This window comes from Euwallacea fornicatus, chromosome 12, assembly GCF_040115645.1.
Source record: "Euwallacea fornicatus isolate EFF26 chromosome 12, ASM4011564v1, whole genome shotgun sequence".
NCBI lineage: Eukaryota > Metazoa > Arthropoda > Insecta > Coleoptera > Curculionidae > Euwallacea > Euwallacea fornicatus.
In genome coordinates, this window is record NC_089552.1 from 3,927,753 (window position 1) to 3,947,380 (window position 19,628).

Consider the following 19,628-nt stretch of genomic DNA (forward strand, 5'->3'; position numbering starts at 1 on the left):
TTTTTATTTTGCTGATGACGTTTTAGGCCAGAGAACTCTTGGAACGATTTTTAAGGCCTTCAGTAGTAAAAACTAAGAATAAAGGGGCGAACATAGCCAAATTCCTGGGCTTACAAAGCAATACTAGTTCGGACGTTATCCAAGGCGAACCGGTTTTTATTGAAAGTTGTGAGAACCAGCAATCGCAATTGGTGAGTTTCGTGTTACAAATATTAAAAATTGTTAAGAAAACGTTTTTTGTTTTTAGGTCATCTGCTTTAATGTGGGCAAAGTTCACGCTCAATTACGACGATTACGCAACGAATCCTCCATTTTAGACGACGCTATTATTACAGCTATACCCACATATAAATCTAAAGTACTGTTTATCCCCACCAAAGTGAAAGATATGTACAGAGGCGTGGAGTATTATTTACAACCGTCTACTACGGACAATGTATGGATATTCCTTAAGTGCATGAAGTTGTCTCACTGACCGATTTTTAGGTCTCTCAAATTGACGAATTTAGCACGGAAGATAAATTAGGATTCATTATGTTCGAGTGCGGTTTGGAAGGAATTTCTTTAAAAATTGTCAAGAAATCTAAGTTTGAACAATCAGAGACCACATTTAGTGGTACAGTAGACGGTCCCAGTGTTGATTCAATGAAATCAAGTGAAAACTTAGGTACCTAAGGGCCATCTAACTCATTGATTTTTAAATTCTTATGAAATTCATTATTAGAATCCGTGAGCAACACCCCGAAAAATTCTACCCAAACATCCAATAGAGCTTCAACGAATAAAGAGTCGAGCACACCTAAAACCGAAAAGAGGAACATCGAAGAGAAAAGTCATCACAACGAGCTAGACAAAGACAATGGGAAAGACAACGGAAACGTCTCGTCATGCATTATTGAACTCAAAGTTGTTTGGTTTAATTTTGCAGCTCCTCCTAGGGCTCCTATAACGAGGAAAATTGATTACACTAGGTAAATATACCAAAAAGTATTAGTTTTGCGGCTCTACTGGCAGATTTTACACTTTTGGAAAATGTGTTCAGGGAACTATGTTGAAACCATCGAGAAATAGAAAATACTTATATAATAAATATAAGAAAAAATAAAACTCAAGTCTTAATTGTTTCAATTATCTACCTTGGTTAATAATTGGCTAGGCGATCTATACCTATTTTATACATATTCTTCCACAAAATAATAAATTGGGCCATTTAAGTCGGTACTAAACGTCTAAACAATAACCGAGCTTATGATTATAATTGATGTTCTCGCAGGCTTGATTGGAACTTATTAAGTACCGCTTCACCTGCAATAAATGCCTGGATGAACCCCAGCAATCGACTTGCAATTCGAGTGGTTCATATGGTTCGGACCATGTATAAAAGATCTACATCCACCATAGCGTGTCTTATGGCCGAAGCCATGGAAGGACAACATATTCATACCTTGCCTAAGGTATACTTACACCTCAATTTTATTCCTATGCAACTTTCATAAAACTTTAGTACCCTGATGAAGTTCTTTAGATATCAATGGTTATAACCATTTTAGTTTTTTTCTTCTAGAGCCGATATGGTAAATTGACTCCTTTAGCTCAAACACTTAACGATGACCCAAGCCTGCAGCTTTGCAGAATTTTAAGACAGTTTTATTTGGAATGCGATTCCAGCTATATTGAATCCAATTTAAGAGAATCAGAAATTCCCCCATTATTTACCTTGAGACAGGTATATTTACTGTTTGGCTAAACTGGACACAAGTTAATTTAAATTATATTCAATTTTAAGGGCGTAATAGTTTTGAGTCGACAGTGGAAGAACACTTTGTATACCCCTTTAATGAGTCAAAATCCCGTGAAGATTCTCAGATTTAAGCCAATGAATGTTACCATTGCTGTTCCTGATATACAAGAGGTAATGTGCAGTATTTAGTGGATAGCGGTAGTTCTGTACAAGCGCGTAGAAATAGTCAGTGTTTGTAGAATGGAAAACCCAATTATTGTTATTGATCTGACCTGGATTTTATTAACACGAAAACCGCTCTAATAAAAATATAATTTATTTCTATTTAGGTTATTTCTAGAACCGATTCAGGCACAGTCCATGAGAATAACGGCGACAGTAAGCTATTTACAATTTTTTCCAATCGAACTGTGTACTATTGTGCCTAATAATTCTCATGCAAATCACATGTGCACTAATCAAGCTCTTTTTCATTTTCTATATATATATATTGTATAGTATATCAAAGAAGAATATTGAGAATTTAATGTATTCATAATGTGTTAATACACTCAGGGTGACCCTTTAATGTAGCAATGTATAGTTGAAAGTACTCTTAACTTTTAAATACTTCGAACTATGAAATTTGATTTCATTCTATTGCGAATCATTGTTGGCCGCTGGTTCGCTCTTCAGATTTGTCAGTTAAACCAGTTACGATTGTCTCATATCTATTTTTATACTATATTAAAGTTAGATCAAATAGTTTTAAATAAAAAAAGTTGTAGATTAACAAAAGGCTGAACGTATATTGGTGGTATTCCATATTCGAATGGGTAAAACTTAAAGATATAGTTAGGTAAATGGAGGCCAAGTTCTGACTTCATCAGGACAGGACTTTGCGTGTTTCATTAAACAAAATCCGATTATTTCTGGAAATGCCCCGAAAAAGTGTAAAATCGTGTAATTCCTTATTATTTTTTACGGATTTATATATTTTTTAAGAAACGTTAATATTTTCGTAGGTCTCTTTTTTACCGGACGCGTTCAGGGAACAGCAGCGCTGTAGCGCTTTATTGTAGCGGTTATATTTCACTGTGGTGCTGACTTACAGTGATAAAGTGTATTATGCTGGAAAACTGGAATTTTTTATCTCTAGTTTTCACAAGAACAAATTACCAACTGCTTGTGAAAGAAATCAAATTATGTGACAAATAGTGGACATCGAATTTCCCGAATGCTCTTACTCTCTCTAAGATTATTGTATATGCATTGTGATGAGCTCGTAAAATTTAACGAAAATTTCCAATATTGCGTTTTTGCCTTTTAGGACTTTATGATTCTTACATTTCGTACTTTCGTACTAATTTTACTACCAAAAGAGTACTGATACATTGCGACACTAAAATGTCATTTTGTACTAATTTTTTTTTCGAGGGTAAGTACTACCGAATGTTGATATCAGTAAAACTGAGATATTAAGATGTTTTTAAAATAAATTTATAAGTCATTATTCTCAATATCACTTGGCTTTTGTCACCGTTTCACCCTTCACCAATCACAACCATTTTCGGTCGATAGGAGCCCTGTTTCACGGACGGTGAGGCGTCCGGCAACGAGGAAACCGATATAACAGATGAGCACGCGAGATTACTCCACGCAGGCGTTATTTTGAGGCCCAACGCACCGCATAGAAATTTGGGTAGGTTATGGGGTGCTGCTTTTTTTAAGACGTGGTTTTCTTTAGTACCGCGTCAAAAACTTGTCTACAATATTCGCAAAAGTGAGGTACTAAAGCAAATCAAGAGTCCATCACAACATAAATTTTCTCAAGAGAGTTGGAGTTTAGTGTTCTTGATGTAAATAACTCGCTTACAGCTTCCCATTTAGATGCACTTAGCTTTAACTGCTTCTTAAATGTATACACAAACTCGAAGCATTTGTTCGTTATATTTGTTTTTTGTGGGACTTCGAAGACGTTTTGCTGACATTGACCTGTTCGCGGGAAGTATTTTCTCAAGATTTCTCATGGTCAAATCGCATCAGTGAAAACTCGTAGACGTGGCGTAATTCCATTGGTGCAAGATGTTTTTGTTTCACAGTTAAAACATTTGACAGTTTTATCTGAACTAGCGGAATGACTCACTATCATTTAAAATGAATTATTATTCAATTTTTTCACTTTCCACCAATGGAAATGCGTTCTGTCCGTAATTTTTACGCTTACCACAATCTACCATTGTTCTATTTAAAATCTGGCCTATGTCAACAAACGCTGATTAAAAAACTAAATTGTACCTTCTAGAATGTGTATTCTGACCGATTTATCAAAATTTTAGTTCCTTGCATGATAAGCAAAGAAACAACTTCAGTTCATCCATCGCCTAGAACTGTTGCTTATTCTGAAAATGGCGTCCAGACCTCGCAGGTTGCAGTGGTTTCTGGAGGAGTTGAAAGTGTTCTGGCCTCGCCTAGTCCTCCTGGTGAGTACGAAATAGTGTGTCAGAAGCACACGGGGCTTTCCAATGCTTTGGTTGCGCGGAATGGATACTAAGTTGCTGTTGATTTTGTTGCTTAAGTTTTGGGGTGATCTGATCGGTATTTTGGTGTCATTAAAATTTACTGAGCGTTTTCAATTTAATATAGAAACCAGTTAACACGGTGACTGCCACTGTGTACCAAAAATTATACACAACATGAGCTTGCAACAACATAGATTCCTGTGAAAAAAAATCATAAGGACATGGAATGGCGACGGGTTGACGTCATACACTCAAAGTTATAATGATTCGATTGTAGATGTGTTTTTCCACTACTAGTTCTAAAAGACACCATTATTGGGTGTGGCGAATAACTGTAAACATCCTTTTCTCGAATTTTTTTCTAAATCAGTTGAATAGCACGTTAATAATAACATAGAAATTGCTCATTATTTACCTAGCCACCTAATCGGCCACAATGTTAAATGTCCTTGAGTTTTGGATTTAGTTTATATATCCTTTAGGTAAGTTCATTGTAATTTTATAATATCTAGGTAAATCTAGTAGTGGAAAAAATCGTATATATACTACAGTTGGGAAATTCTTATGACCCTCACGTTTTCGATGGTTACATTTAAACTTGCGGTTCGGGTGACAATAAACTACTTGGTGATACCATCAATTTAAAATATAAGTTTCTCTGCTAAGAAGAGAAATAATGTGAAATGCAAATGAATTATGCGACAAACAGACTCATGATAATGACCTTAATATAAAATAAGGTACTACCTAAGTACCCGAGTGAAATACGTTTTTTGTTTAGTATGCTTTTTGTGCTAACCCCATTCGGTTTTAGTTCCTAAAAGAAAACGCAAAAAGAGCATTGTTCCCGTCCAACCGCCCAATAGTTGTAGAGCAAGCGTGGTCTTCCCGCTTCTTACCAACGCTAATCCATTCACAGCTAAGCGTATGAATGAAGACAGTATTTGTAAGTAACCATGACTAGTGGTCATAACGTAAGGTGGGATATTTGTTCGTGTTATTGTGTGTTGGCGGTTTGCGATAAAAATCATAATATTCTAAAGTGCAATCATTCAGGACTGCCATTAAGACTACGATTCTGTAACATTCGATCTATTGTTACAGCAGTATAGTGCTGTAAACAGGATGTAACATCTCATCATGGAGATATTTCAGCGGGTGATGGTACTCTGAAAAATAATTTAAAAAAATGCTAATAGATTCACCATCAAAAATGAACCAGTTTCGATATACAGGGTAGCCAATTAAATTCAAAATGTTATTACTCGTTGCCGTCATGTATGGTTGCACGACTAACCTAGGCGCCATCTGCACAGTTTGCACATTGAGTGAGTCCATAGCGCTACCCAATGTACAAACTGTACAGTTTCAGATTCTTTGTATCTAAACAATTCAGTTTAGGGACAAGGAGTGGCAAAAAGTCAATTTGTTCAGGGCTGTCTAGCGCCGGCCAAGGTTTAGACGTCTCTTTTAAGACTTAAATTCGACAAAAATTTTCAAATTTAGGTTACGGCACATTGCGTGAAGACCGAACTGTAATAAACATTGGGTCAGATCCTAGCGATGCTTACAGCCAGTCGAGTCCAGATCTACCATCAAGTCCAACACATAGGGCAATAGGTCACACACATTCCAGTGAAGATTTGTATAGTTGGATGGCGAAACAGGATGCAGAAACTGAGGAAGTCCCGGAAGGTACAATTCAAGTACTATATTTTGGCAAATATATGTGCACTATCGAGGTTTATTTAGGTGTTGAACAAAGTAAAGTTAATACTTTACACACAGAATCATCTGGGGAACCAGGTACTTTACCCAGAGAGAACGTAGTACGGGAAATTCCTATGCAGCCCATACAAGAGTCTGTCAGGCTTTTAGATGCCAATCAAATATTCCAACCCTTATTGTCAGGGTTAGGAGTCATGCCCCAGCAGCTAAGATTCACTACTATAACTGACTCAGGTGGTTTTTGGATTTTTCAGTAATATCAGTTAGTGATAAGTCTAATGCTTTTAGGTGCTGGCAATGACGTTACTACTCTAGATGCGCTAGGATCAAACTTGTGTTTAGTTGGAAATTTAGATACTTTCAGAATTGATATAGTTGTATCGGAGCATGGAAAAATCGAGAAGAAGAAAGGCAAGAACAAGGGAAGACGTGGCTTGTTAATAGGTAAGCAATACGTTATCGGTTGATTACTAAGTGCATCATATCATTTTGGTTTGTTAGAAATAAGCAGTGGTGACGAGTCGCCGTCTTTTGTATGTGAAAAAGTGTCTATTGAGCTTGAAGTTGACCGCATGACTGACATGGCCGTGAATGACCTAATGAAAACGCGAAATGTTTTGTATATCTCCAGAGGGCAGCTTAAAAATCATACGTCTACGGTAATAAATTTTACAATGGGTGTAAGATACATTCATCAAAGAGTGAATATGCCGTTACTGAGGTACGGAGACGTTTGAAATTGAAACCAATTACTGATTTAATTTGCCGCCGTTAATATAGGTTGCTTCATCAGATCAGTAACATGTATCAGAATGTCAAAGATACTCAAAACGAGCTAAGAGAGCAACAACCTCCTACCGAACTTCGCAGACCCAAAACCAGTGCCAGCGATCATACTGAACAAAAACACCATAGTTCGGCCTCAGATCTTTTACAGGTAAATTCTGAAGCTCGTATGTCTTTGCAATCATTATTTATGCACTTTTTCACTACAATTTGCCAGGATGTTCCGTCAAGTTTATCCAAACAGCTTACATTGAAAACTTCAGATCCGGGCTCGTACACGTCTCAAAGCAAACCGGTCATATCGCCAAGCCCGAGTATACGATCTAGACCACAGAGTTTTGCTCAGAAACTGCGGTCAACAGGTAAAAGTTGCATTTCAATAGTTCGATGAACTGCTTGTTAATACTGTATAATGTTCAATAATACTTAACATTTTGCCCGAATTTTTTTTGGGCCACTTTATATGGTAACAGTAATGGTTAAGACGCTATTGGATTTAATAAGGAAAGTATTTCCTTGAAATATCTGTGCCAAACTTTTTAGGTAAAAATGTGAAAGGGTACGTGAATCTTAGCGAAGGTGTAGGAACACCCATCAGTTTGAGCACACCCAGTGGATCTGCGTTGGAACGAATAACCGTCTCTTCAGATAAAAGTACAGGAAAATGCTGGAAAACAATCTATTATTTATTGGAATTGTACGCCAATATGCCTGATACTAAAACTATTAAGCACAGGTAAATGTTGGATTAGTTTCAGTGTATTGCTACAGGGGATGCCGACGTTGCTAAGCAATTGATATGTAGTAAAAAGAAAAGTATTATAAAAAGATGACACGATATCTGTTCCCCTACTGACCCCAGCGTCTTACCTTGAGAGTTCAAGTGATTCAATAATTGCTTGATCCTTCTAAGAAAGTAAACTTAAATGGAAATTTTCATATTAGAATTTGAATATAAGTGAAACTTTGCACCCCGTATATCAAAAGCTGTTAACTTAAGACAAAAGTAGCTCTATTGTAATATTTTTTTCGAAAAAATTACGATAGGGCTACAGAAGCGGTTTAGCATAGTAGGAGAGACCAAATCAACCACTCCATTTAAGCTTACTAATTTTTCAACACTGGCGATGCTGTTCTAGGTTTTCTGTCGGTACGAACGACATTTCTGAGCACTATAAAGGAACAAGAAAATATGATATCCTCACTGAAATGAAGTCCAACGAGGACATTGAGAAAGTGGACAGCACGCCCCCGCTAAATTTAAATAGAGACCTATACCGAGAAAGTAACTCTGTGACCAATGGGCATACTAAATTAGTTGTCTTTGGCGTTGCGAGGATTCACAGGACTAGACTCTTGGCAACTTTGTCTGGTTTGAAGTTGGAAGCTGAAATTACAAGTTTGCACAGCAGCTTGACGGTAAGCGATGAGAAGACAGAAGTCCACCCACGTTTAGTGGTTCCATAGCACAAATACTTGGTCCTCTTAAGAACTGTTGAGACAATCATGTTGTGCTTGGATTTCTTCGAAATTAGTGGTTTGACATAATTTTAATTTGCATTTTTTTTTGCAGGTACGAAAAAAGTCAATTCCACAAATGTTAGAATGTTCACTCACTGGTCAAGTAGGAAGAACTATGATAGTTCTATTGGAGGGTGTAGCCCCAAATTTGCAAACAGTGGTCAAAGTAAGCTATTGCTCACTACCAACCTTAATGTTATTACAAATTAAATGCTTATTTCAATAGGTGACTATAGGAAAATCTCAAGCCTTATACTCTTCAGTCACTAAGCGCCAAAAAGATAAGAATTCGGGACTCCTAACGATAGGAGCTGTAAATATCGATATACCGCAACATCCCGTAGCCCTGCACGGAATGGTGACTAGAGGTATGATTTAACCGGGCCTGGCACCTTGATAGTTATAAAGGGAAATTTTGGTTTTAGGGAGCAAACAATTAAGTTCAACTTTACAAGAGCTTAGGGTTCAACGAACTTCTAGCAGAATGTCCAGAAGTGTTCAAAACGACGATGAGCAACAAAATTCGCCAAATCACCCGCTGAAGGATACCCCGTTAATTGGACATTCTGTCCACAGAATAGTTCAAGTAGAAAAAGGTCTTTTGCAACCATTAGTCATGCAATTCTCGGTCATATTGCAGGTATTTAATACTAATTTTAAATTAGTATTTGTGTCATACAGTCAACTGCTACTTTATTCCAGAGCTTAAGTATTACTGCCGCTCTTTTACCATCTCTTCAAGCCCAGTATAAAATGGATCAAGTTAATAGTACAGGTTTCACTGGAAGCAAGGCCAAATTTACCATAGATTTGCCCCATCACAGCTTGAGCTTCACAACTAAGCTTCCTCAAGTGAGTTGCACAATTATGAGCAAATCTAAAAGCTTCTGATTGTATATATTTAATTTAAACAGGGCTACACAACAGATAAGACTGAAGCAAACTTACCATCTGAGGCTAGCATTGCTTTGCCTGCTGTTCATGTAGTAGCCGAATATATCCCGGAAACTGCAGCTAATGGTCTGAGAAATCCAGAGGGTGTTGTTTTCAGGCAGGGGGGATATTTGAACGCAAATGCAGATATCGGTGTTTTTGAACATAGTTTAACGACGGATCTACTCAATCATTTAGTGTTGGTACAAAAAGTGTTCATGAAGGTAAGACGTTCAAGAAGATTATTAATTTAATAAGCACTTTTGTTAATTTACTAAAAAAAATATCATCTGATCTCAGCGGTCAAATCTAGTATTGAATGACGGTTTACACGAGACTCATTATTTATGGTTGTCTGATGTGGGCTAATCTGTGTGAAACCGAGAACATAAATTATTATTTTCTTAACTTATAAGTACTCAAGAGTGTTGTAACAACAAAGCCTGGTGTGTGAAAAAAATATTAAAGGGACGTGCTTACTAACTTCAGTATTGTATGACTCGCATGCAAAGAATCATTGATTTGACACTACAATCTTTTTTTCGTCAATTCTTTCTTAAACATTTGCCTCTTAAAACATTTCGTTCTTTCAGGAAGTCAATGAAGTTGTACAAAAGGTATACGGAGGGGAACGCCCGGTTCCTCTTTGGCTAGAAGATACTGAGGAAACCTCCACCTTAAATCGACTCTTGTTTTCCTTGGTCATAAAAATCCAAAGAATACAATTGACTGCCACCACAGCAGGCAGTTCTGCTGTGCGCTTGGAGACAGGTTATTCTTTGTCTTGAATTTTTGTCATTATGACACTAAACATTATCTTTAAATTAGGCGCGGTGGTTCTGGAGTTATCAAATAGAGTGCAAAACGTTTCCGGAGCAAATCCGAGTGGAGCCACTGCACGTTTATTCGGAAAAGCACAAGTGGACTTAAATCTGTCTTTGGGTCAAATTATACGGAATGTTTTATTTGAGGAAGCTGACATCGAATATCAGCATGTCGCGTTTTTTAATACACAGATTGTTCTCCGGAATGCTTTTCAGGTAGAGTAGAATTGGTTATATGAAGTTGAAGCTTATTGTTCTGTATTTTAAATAGGACGAAATCGTTGAAGGCGAAAATAAAGAAGTCGTCCTAATAACCTTAAAAAGACCTCTAATTTATATTCAGCCCGTTGCTGTAGACAAAGCGATCCTTGTATGGTTGAATTACAAGAATGCTTACGATTATTGGAACGAAAAACGCGCAAATTTAAACAAAGAAATGAAAGAAGAAAAGTTTCAATTCGGGCAACTGACCAGCCAATTGGGCACTCCTCATTTGGGTACTTTATTCTTGCAACTCACTGTCGAGGATATGGGAATTTGTCTACCGTTAAACCACTTGCCCATCACCTGGAACGTTAGGTCTGGATATGAGGATAGTAGAGGGGCTGTAGTAGTCACTCTGGAAAATACGAGCATTTCAGGTAAATCGAATAGGAATCGGTTGAATCTGATAGTATAATATAACGATGTGGTTTAGCTTGCAGTTCCGGGTCTTTGGTGAGCAAGGGTAAATTTTCCAATTTATGTCTTCGGTTTGCCGAAGAATTTGAAACAAGTTTGGACGATTGGAAACCGGATATGGGGGACTCTTCCATTATGAACCTCTGTGTTGTCAGCGACGGGACTTATGAAGTATGCAGCAGAACTGTAGCGGCTAAGGGTCCAAATGGTATGTAATAAAGACATTGTAATATAACTGGCATTCAGCGTTAGAAAACAAGTACTTATTATGTGACACCGTAAAAACACATAGTTTTTCACTTTTCATGCCACTTCGGATATAATTCGTATTCTTTTTTTTTATAGAAAACGCTAAATGGCTACTTAACGTCCAGTGGCAAATGGAAGGTGTCGACATCCACTTGGACACTAATGTAGGAAAACAGCTCTCTTCCTTGGGCCACACTCTTACTATGTTAACAGGTTTTGATTCTCATACACTTAACAAACTGCTCACAATCACTAAATAATTTGTATTAAAGGAGCCGAAGATACTGCAATACCCCTAGACTACGATTCGGACGAAAACGACCCCACAGACGGTACCAGGACTTCCCAAGAAAGCATCTTGCCCGCATTTATGTTCGATCCCTCCTTAGACAATCGAATTAGATCAAAATTAATCGAAAAAGAGATGAATGAGCAAGCGAAGATTATTACAGATTTGAGGTCTTTGGGTGCATCTCATGGAACTATCGAGTTAGAGATGAAACGATTGCAAGAACTGGAAACAATGGTTTATAAAGATTTTAGAAGGTCTTTGATGTGTTTTTATCGAATGTTTGTTTCAACGATGTGACTTACAGAGACATGATCCAAAAGTTACGGCGGCAAAGCATAAAAGCTTCGTCGATCAAGGGCAAGTTCGGATTAGGGTCTAAAACTAGCAATTTTCGGTCCAAGTCGTTCGTGGTCCCTAGTCCAATGCCCGAAGATAACGGAAGGTATACTGGTCACAAATGTACTGCGTGCTGTTGATTTTATTAAAGATTTTTTTCTTTGGTTTAGCCCTGGAAGCAGTAAACTTGATCCTAGTGCAGGGAGTTTTGATAGCTCTCCTCGTTCAGGACCATCTCGATCGGCCTCTTTGCGAGTCAAAGCAACTGATCAAGGTCCCAGAGTCACATTCAGCGATACTCAGACCATGAGCAGGTATTCGTAAGTTTCTTCAATCGATGTCGGTTATGCGAAACAAAACCAAATTTTTAGGCAAAAATCCCTTCCAAGTGCAAGCTCGGAAATCAGCTTACCAGAAACTCAGTTGGACTGGGTGGATCATTTGGATATAGATGGTGAAAAGGTCACCTTGAGAAAAAAAATGCCTGCTTCCTATGAGTGCGTCGAGGGGTAATTGATTATAAATATTTTCCCTGCTTTGCTCGACACTAATCTATCTTGGCACATACCAGAGATAGAGAGCTGGTTAAATGAAGTCATAATTGCGCATTTCAACGCTGATTAGAGAAAATGAAAAAGAAAATGAAAATTTTTGTTATTTCCGAAGAAAATCTGGAGAAACAATTTTAGAATTATTATTTTTATACGTTTTTGTTCTCGTTTTTCAGGTTGTTTTTTTTTGCTCTTCAAGAGAATTATTTTATTTTTCAAGTAGATCAGATTTTTCTCTCATAACAAATCTAAACTTTCCGTTTAATAGGGCCAAGCGGGACGACAGTACAGTATTTGTTGGTGTTATATATTCTTAAGTGTATAAAAGAATCGTACAATAAAGTAAAATAATGAGAAAATTGGGCATTTGAGTAGATCATTGATGATCTATTTTTTACATATTACAGAACGGGTCCCGTCGAGTCAGTCGACAGAAAGTCCGTTAAACCAATTGTTTTATATGGACCACGGTAGCGATATTACTACACCAAAATTATTGCACCCCGCATATTAACCCCGTCAATAAAACAATTTCTATAAATTTATCATATTTTAACCAAATATCTTATATACCAACCCCTATTTCACGACGAGATCATTTTAGGGCGATGCTCATGGATGCCTTCGACGTCGATCAAGCGCTAACTTCAAGTCCAGTACAGGCAATTAACTCCCAAAATGTGTCTCAAAGCACAGGTCCACAGAAATGCCAGGAACCCAATGTTGACCTGGAATTGGACGTGAAAGTTTTCATAAATAGCGGAAAATGTGTTTTACATACTAAAGATCACGTCAAAGAGGAAGAAATTAAGCTGTATGTTCCTATGTTTGATAGCAGCAGAAGTAGTATCTTTTTTTATCACCTTAGAAATCGAATGAGGAAGGACCGTTCGTCCTCGGCTGCGGGATTGTTGGAATACTCCAGTTCTTCAAGTCCCGATGCCGTGAGAAAGAATAAGGAGAAAGTGACTTCCCAAAGCAGCTCTAAGTTGAGGTCGACTCCTCATAACACCCTAGTTGACTTGACCATTTTCCATATTCCGGGGATGGACGTAAGGCTGCAGTATCAATCGAAAGTACGTTTTACGTATTAAAGCAGGCCACAGCAGATAGGCGCCTAGACCTTGCACTTAGGGGCACGTGTCACTATTAAAATAGATTCCGCATCCCTAACTGATTTTTTAAGATTTAATAGTCTTTCACTTCTTAAGATTTGTCTGTATCGCACTTGAAATCATTTATAATATTGCAGGTAATCTTCGAAGATACTGCGCCAGAGTCACAGTTTGACTTCGATAAAGTGTTTTCCTCTACCAGTTCCACCAAATTACCATACAGCGATTCTGAGCAATCGCGCATAGATATGGCCTTCAAGAGACAAGAAAGCCAATCGGAGTTCAAGTCTCATAGCTTGAATTCGGAATTAAAGTGCTCTACTTCAATGCACGGTATCACAAATCCAAACTACGGGCATTCTCCAACGGCGAGGTATATTTTTATTTATTTTGCCAATTCCGCTTGTAAAATGCAAGAGATTCGACCGTTACAAGGCACACAAGGTAGTTCTTAAACAACTACGAGCAAAACGTGAACCAGCAGCTGGTGTTCACTTTTTGATTGATAACAATTAAACTTTCCACAGAATACGACATAAAAAAGATGTTGCGGATAATTCTAATGTCGCGGTTTTTGAAGAAATACCATGCGTGAAATGAGGAACTATATAGGGTGATTCGAAAGCTATATGCATAAATTTGGAAAACTATATGAAAAAAAATGTTGTAAAACTTTTTTAGCTTCGGAGATACCAACTTAACAACAAATAAAAATAAGAAAGCTTGAATTTCATAAAATTGGAAGTGCATTTAATGCATCATAACGTCCGTAACATAACGCCAATTGCAACGTCAAGAACTATTGTTTGACAATAACTTTTTCCAATAAAATAATTCTTGTTGTTTCGTTTTCATTTAGCTTGGAGAGCTTACAATTTGGAAATTACACTCCTCCGACTGGAGAAACATACAAATCGTACATGAGTAACACCTTTGTAAATAGCACCGCCTCGAAAAAGCAAGGTATCAAAAAAGCCTCACTATTCGCCTCTATGACTCTGCAAAGCGTGCCAGAAGAAACCATTATTAGCCCGCATATTCTTGAATTTTTGGAACAAACTCTAGAACCAATACCTGCAAAAACTCTGACCACTACAGGTAAGAAATTGTCTGTATTACAACTTAAGTGATTGATCCCTTGCATTTAGTATGAGTCTTTCACTTACATATTAATACATCATTTATCTTTTAGATACCTCTCTTCTTTCTTCAGATCAAGATATTAACTATGGCAATTACGTATACGCCAGTTTTCCAGTGGATGTTGTGGTGTACTTCCACATGCAACCAAGTACATTTCGATTTAGCTGCCTGCCAGTGTCTAGAGTTGAGTGTATGCTGCAATTGCCGTCTTTGGACATAGTATTTAGCTCAAAGAGGGCTGAAGATGAGTTGTTTTCGAGGTGTATATCTTATCGGTTTTGTTAATAATTAAGTTTCTTTTAGCTATTATTACTCGATTGATTTTTATCTCAAGATGTCCATTTTTAAAATTAATGTATTTAAATGTAGTGAGTTTGGCGATGGTGCTCCTAATACTGCTGCCACTGCAGTTGGAGGTCTCAGCGTAACAGGTTGTCTCTCTGACTTCTCAGTCTACATTTTCCACCCCTACGGAGGTAAGAAATCGGCTTTGAAAGAGGCTCAATGGTCACCGCTCTCGGACAGGTAACTGCCTAAAACATTTTAGCGCATAAATTCAGCAATCTTTTGTATCAAAATTAGCGAGCGGAAGGATTCTTTATCGATTAACGTGGAATTCGTGAAGTTCCATCTATCCCGATCGAGAATGTTAAATTTCAAACAGGAATCGAGCAAAGGCCTCAAAGGGGTCGATCAAAATAGAGCTGTGATTCGATTTTCAAGTAATTATGAGATTTTGATTGAAATAATTTAGATAGTAATGCAATTATGATTTAGCTATAATCGACACCGGTTCGGCATCTTTCAAATATGATATGAGGCGATTAACGGAAATATTGGCGTTTCCTAAAGCATGGTATCGCAGGTCTATTGTTCGGAGAATGTTTTTAGGCGATTTGAGCATGTCAGCAGCGTACAGTGAAGAGGACGACATTGTGACCCATAAGACTTCTCCGGAAGCTTCTAGCAAACATGAAAGGTAAAAAGATCAATATTTCTTCTATTGTGAGGTTACAATAATTTCTTTTACGTTATACTTATGGCATAAAAACCATTTTTTACTACAGTGTTTCTGTCGAAATCAGCTTTTAGTTAAAGTTGACAGAATATTAATAATTCGGTTCTAAGGGTCAAATTATCGTTCTCGATAGTAAAACCTCACGGAGACCCTAAATTTGCCTTGATCAAAACTATTTGTATCAGATGATAGCGCCAGTTAAGGCCCTGTCCTCGCGTCATAATGGCCAAACATGGCATATTAGAACACTTCCAATAGCAGATTTAGAGTCTTTGAGGGTCTTTACATTTAATGTATGAATTTAAAACGCAGTTTAAAATTATATTCCTGTATATGCAAAATGCATTAAATGAGACCACTTGTTTCTAGAACGACCCCGTTATTAGGCAATTCGAAATCCCGACATGACGAACATGTTTCTCAAAAACACAGCAAAATGCGCGATATCGGTAAGCGTGTATATATTCGAGTATTTGCTTTTTTCATGTCATCAGTAATCCCTCAATTGATCACAGGTAAGGCCTTTAGTGGAGATTCGACCAACACGCAAGACGATACTCCAAGTCCATCTGAACCAAAGAACTTGACTGCTTGGGAAACTTTAGTACTTTTCGCTGTGAATTTCAAAAAACTTAATGTCCACATGAACATGGGCAATGTTATGGGGAACGTTTCGTAAGTTACATTTTCAAATTGTTTCACATTTGTATAGAAAGTGGTTAAAATCGTTTTAGATGGCTCACCAAAGATTTCAAAAGCGACGGACGTCTCAGCATCGGGTCCACTGGGCATAAGAACTTATACATTGCCATCGGTTTAGGGAGTTCCGGATTAGATGCCAAAGGCGGGATTGTTGGCGGAAATATTGAAATTACCAACATTGATACGTACGGTACGGCATGAGATTTTTACTCAGTCCTTTATTAAACTATTTAGAAAGTTAAAATTATGTGACTTCCTAACATTACAGTTCACATAAGAGAAGAACCTGAAGTTGAGCCAGACCATACAATCGGATTAAAGTTAAGAGCTTTGGAGCTGCGCCTAGATTATATGGCAACGTCTGTTTTGATGTGCAGAGTAAGCGATTTAAATGTTAAGCTAAAAGACGAATGGAAACTTAACAGGGATTCTTTCATGCCTACGAGGAGGTAAGGCGTCGCTTATTTCCAATCTACATCTCATTTATATCACACTTTAACTAGGCCGGCAAGCATCTTCGTTCACGGAGTACTAAGTTGGGATCAACTTCAACTTATGATATCTAAATCGACTACCGCAGATTTATTGAAAATGTTTAATAAATTGGAGGAGTTCTTCTCTCAGCAGTTCAATAGTAGCAAAAGAGCTTTTAGCGGGTTTTCATCTGCTAGGCCGAGAATGACCGCCCAGAAGAGTAAGTTATCGTATTTTTATTTAATATTTTTTAGTTTGTTAATTGGTAAGCTCAGGTATGTAAAGGCCTGCAACTTTAATAGTTTTATGGTTATTTAGAGACGTTTAAGAAACGAATCCCAGGACGATGTTGACTGAAAAATATATATCATTCCAACCCATTAAAAATCTTGAGTCGTCATGAAATGCACATTTTTCCGTGCTGCAAAAAAATAGACATTAACAGTAATCATATTTGATAAATCAATGTAGAGTTCCTGAAAATAAACAATATTCAAGTTTTTTAAAAGGTAATCCCCAAAACACAGACTAATTACATAGTACTTACTAATTCAATATATATCATTCGGCAATGTAGATTTTTCAGAATATGAGAATTTGAGCGGAGAGAAGTCCTCGTGTAATAATGAAGAAGCGCTTTCAATTAGAATTCCTGATTATAGGCAGAGAAGCTCCGTTACCGCCTGCTCAGGTTCTGACAGCTCCACCGTCAGACGCCAGGCATCATCGTCACTGGCAAAAAGTACTCTCCCATGTAGCTGGCATACATTTAAACAACATGCACGTTCCATTGCCAGCATCTGGTACTGTGTTGGGCGGAACTATGGAACTTCTTGGTAATAACGTGTCTTTGGCCTGTTTCCATGGCATAAACTTCAAGAGCAAGTCGTGGGCTCTCTTCAGTTTAAAGGAGCCTTGTATCAATTTTAACACTGAGGGACAAGAGATACCGTCAACTTCAGGTAAGATTAATTACAAATATGATACAATCTTATATTAGGGTTTTAAATAGAAACAGTTCCTGCCCAAGACGTTCATGTTGTGCAGACCCTAATATGCAGTCTAGGACTTCATTCCTTGAGGCATTTATCTATGGCTACTGTATGCAAAGTCACTAGAACAGTAATTTTTCCGCCCCAGTTTAAAACACTGCAAGAATGGTTCCACTATGCTTTTGCCAACAGTCAAATAGACGGTAAAAATTTGTTGATACTGCAATTATTTAGATATTTTAAAGTCGAGTTGAAATATACAGAAGTAGACCGGTTCCCGTCGCTGGAGCGTGAAAAAGCTGAAGGCTCAAGTTCGATAGAAAGAAACTCCCGAGCTTCTGCCAACTTGGCAGATCCCAATCACACACGAGAAGTAATTTTTGCGTTGCCAGGTTTACAGATACATCTGAAAACTGAGCATTTGCAAAGCTCGACTATACCAGATCTTCTTGGTAATATTTGTTTGGATACCGCGACCTACCCTAATCAATAACTTTAATTACAGAAGAAAAACCTGCAGTTGAATGCAGTTTCATCACGGAATTTGAAGACCACATTTTCGTTACGGTAGACGCCGAATCGTTCTTTTTCTTGCACGATCTTATAACCTCGTACCTTCAAGAGAAGGAGAGAGTGGTGGGTCTTTCCTTATCGTGTTAAGTTAAACTGCAGGTGTTTTTTCTTTAGCTTGGTGGGTTTGAGAAACGATCAATTTCCGACCAAGAAAAGTTGAAGGCTAGTTTAGGTGACACCCCCGTGAAGAAAGGCCCTATAGATGGAGATATTTTTGCCAAAGATTGGAGGGACTACAACTGCAAAACTTGGCATCTTGAACCTACTGTGCGATTGTTGAGTGTTGCTGGAAAATATATTGAACCATATGGTAACTACATATTTATGTGGATTTGTCGTATTAACTGGAGTAATATATTTTTTTTGATAGGGATCGATTATATCCTACAAAAATTGGGATTTTCCCATGCCCGCACCACCATACCAAAATGGCTGCAACGAGGATTTATGGACCCCTTAGACGCAATATTAGCGGCCCTCACGCTTAGGGTAATACAAATAGTCAAGGAGGACCGAGCAAATAAAGACGAGAGAAAAGCTATAGATAGTAAGAAATAGTAAATATATCTAGTAATTATTGATCAAATATTTAGTGTTCTATGGGTAATAGTCTGTCTGATGGTGAGATTAGTATTAACTCATTTATTGCTATAATTGTAAGTTAATAAAGCAATAGCTTTAATAGTTAGCTATCTTTGGCCGGTGTTAATTATTTTAATTTCTTAATTTTAAATATTTTAATAACCTTTTTAATAGACCTCTAAGGTGTTAACTTTTCTTTGTGATATCGATTTGTTTATTCAGATTAATGTTAACCGCAGGCAATTTGTAACTATCAACTGGTTTTTTGACTTCGTTAGGAATACAACTAAGCAGTTACTTGTAAGTTCTGTATTATGGTTAGAGCGTTCTCAATCGATTTGTGGTAGATTTATTCCGAGCTTGAATGATATACAGAGCGCCCGTTTTATGAGTTCCACTATTGGAATTTCAGCCATTTTAAGAAATACCGATTCGCTTAAGTCAGGTCAGGGTTGGGGTCATAAAACGGAAACTTGTGTATGTATAAATTACAATAAATCGCAGTTGGATCGAATTTGACAAATAAACCGTCAATGAACTTTTGAGATTGTTTTAAAATCGTTTTTTGCTTATATCTTGTTTAATAAATTATGCCAACCTGGGTAATCTTGGGACCGAATGCATATTCTGCTCTACAACATGTCCACATGAGCACAAACTTTCTAGTTTTTGTTTATTTCTATCAAGGGTGTATAAAGTTAAAAATGTAAAAATTCTTCCCAGTGCTCAGTTTTCAAATATGGTGATCGGAAATGGTCGCAATCGCAAAATCTTGCTTTTAACAGCTTTTCATGCCCATCTGCATGTACTGAACATTAACAGACCTTTTTGTTAATATACAGATAAGTATTGTTTGGTAAATAGTTGCTTCCCATGTTTTATTGAT

At 37.4% G+C, this 19,628-nt stretch overlaps 1 protein-coding gene across 6 annotated transcripts in view; it reads left to right on the forward strand.

The window, feature by feature from the left end:
• tweek (transmembrane protein KIAA1109 homolog tweek) overlaps positions 1–19,287 on the forward strand; it is a 30,971-nt gene extending 11,684 nt beyond the window's left edge. The window contains exons 30-80 of one of the 6 annotated variants that reach the window (XM_066288549.1): positions 27–191; positions 248–436; positions 487–667; positions 725–971; positions 1,274–1,454; positions 1,565–1,726; positions 1,787–1,912; positions 3,302–3,422; positions 4,060–4,203; positions 5,057–5,188; positions 5,749–5,937; positions 5,995–6,204; positions 6,259–6,414; positions 6,472–6,691; positions 6,751–6,907; positions 6,974–7,118; positions 7,300–7,492; positions 7,896–8,175; positions 8,330–8,443; positions 8,504–8,645; positions 8,703–8,917; positions 8,980–9,129; positions 9,192–9,434; positions 9,804–9,981; positions 10,039–10,250; positions 10,306–10,675; positions 10,732–10,923; positions 11,061–11,177; positions 11,237–11,510; positions 11,561–11,698; positions 11,763–11,912; positions 11,964–12,101; positions 12,748–12,957; positions 13,012–13,219; positions 13,396–13,631; positions 14,118–14,356; positions 14,451–14,661; positions 14,771–14,926; positions 14,984–15,123; positions 15,179–15,380; positions 15,789–15,868; positions 15,935–16,094; positions 16,154–16,311; positions 16,390–16,570; positions 16,625–16,815; positions 17,258–17,557; positions 17,608–17,790; positions 17,851–18,039; positions 18,093–18,223; positions 18,275–18,470; positions 18,531–19,287. In XM_066288549.1, coding sequence (XP_066144646.1) covers positions 27–191; positions 248–436; positions 487–667; positions 725–971; positions 1,274–1,454; positions 1,565–1,726; positions 1,787–1,912; positions 3,302–3,422; positions 4,060–4,203; positions 5,057–5,188; positions 5,749–5,937; positions 5,995–6,204; positions 6,259–6,414; positions 6,472–6,691; positions 6,751–6,907; positions 6,974–7,118; positions 7,300–7,492; positions 7,896–8,175; positions 8,330–8,443; positions 8,504–8,645; positions 8,703–8,917; positions 8,980–9,129; positions 9,192–9,434; positions 9,804–9,981; positions 10,039–10,250; positions 10,306–10,675; positions 10,732–10,923; positions 11,061–11,177; positions 11,237–11,510; positions 11,561–11,698; positions 11,763–11,912; positions 11,964–12,101; positions 12,748–12,957; positions 13,012–13,219; positions 13,396–13,631; positions 14,118–14,356; positions 14,451–14,661; positions 14,771–14,926; positions 14,984–15,123; positions 15,179–15,380; positions 15,789–15,868; positions 15,935–16,094; positions 16,154–16,311; positions 16,390–16,570; positions 16,625–16,815; positions 17,258–17,557; positions 17,608–17,790; positions 17,851–18,039; positions 18,093–18,223; positions 18,275–18,470; positions 18,531–18,718 — 9,390 coding nt within the window. In that variant the 3' untranslated portion in view covers positions 18,719–19,287. Of the gene's footprint in view, positions 1–26; positions 192–247; positions 437–486; positions 668–724; positions 972–1,273; positions 1,455–1,564; positions 1,727–1,786; positions 1,913–2,070; positions 2,120–3,301; positions 3,423–4,059; positions 4,204–5,056; positions 5,189–5,748; positions 6,205–6,258; positions 6,415–6,471; positions 6,692–6,750; positions 6,908–6,973; positions 7,119–7,299; positions 7,493–7,895; positions 8,176–8,329; positions 8,444–8,503; positions 8,646–8,702; positions 8,918–8,979; positions 9,130–9,191; positions 9,435–9,803; positions 9,982–10,038; positions 10,251–10,305; positions 10,676–10,731; positions 10,924–11,060; positions 11,178–11,236; positions 11,511–11,560; positions 11,699–11,762; positions 11,913–11,963; positions 12,102–12,747; positions 12,958–13,011; positions 13,220–13,395; positions 13,632–14,117; positions 14,357–14,450; positions 14,662–14,770; positions 14,927–14,983; positions 15,124–15,178; positions 15,381–15,788; positions 15,869–15,934; positions 16,095–16,153; positions 16,312–16,389; positions 16,571–16,624; positions 16,816–17,257; positions 17,558–17,607; positions 17,791–17,850; positions 18,040–18,092; positions 18,224–18,274; positions 18,471–18,530 lie in introns of all 6 variants that reach the window. The other 5 variants (XM_066288550.1, XM_066288551.1, XM_066288547.1 and 2 more) reach the window with 5 other exon arrangements.
• Positions 19,288–19,628: the final 341 nt, after the last annotated feature.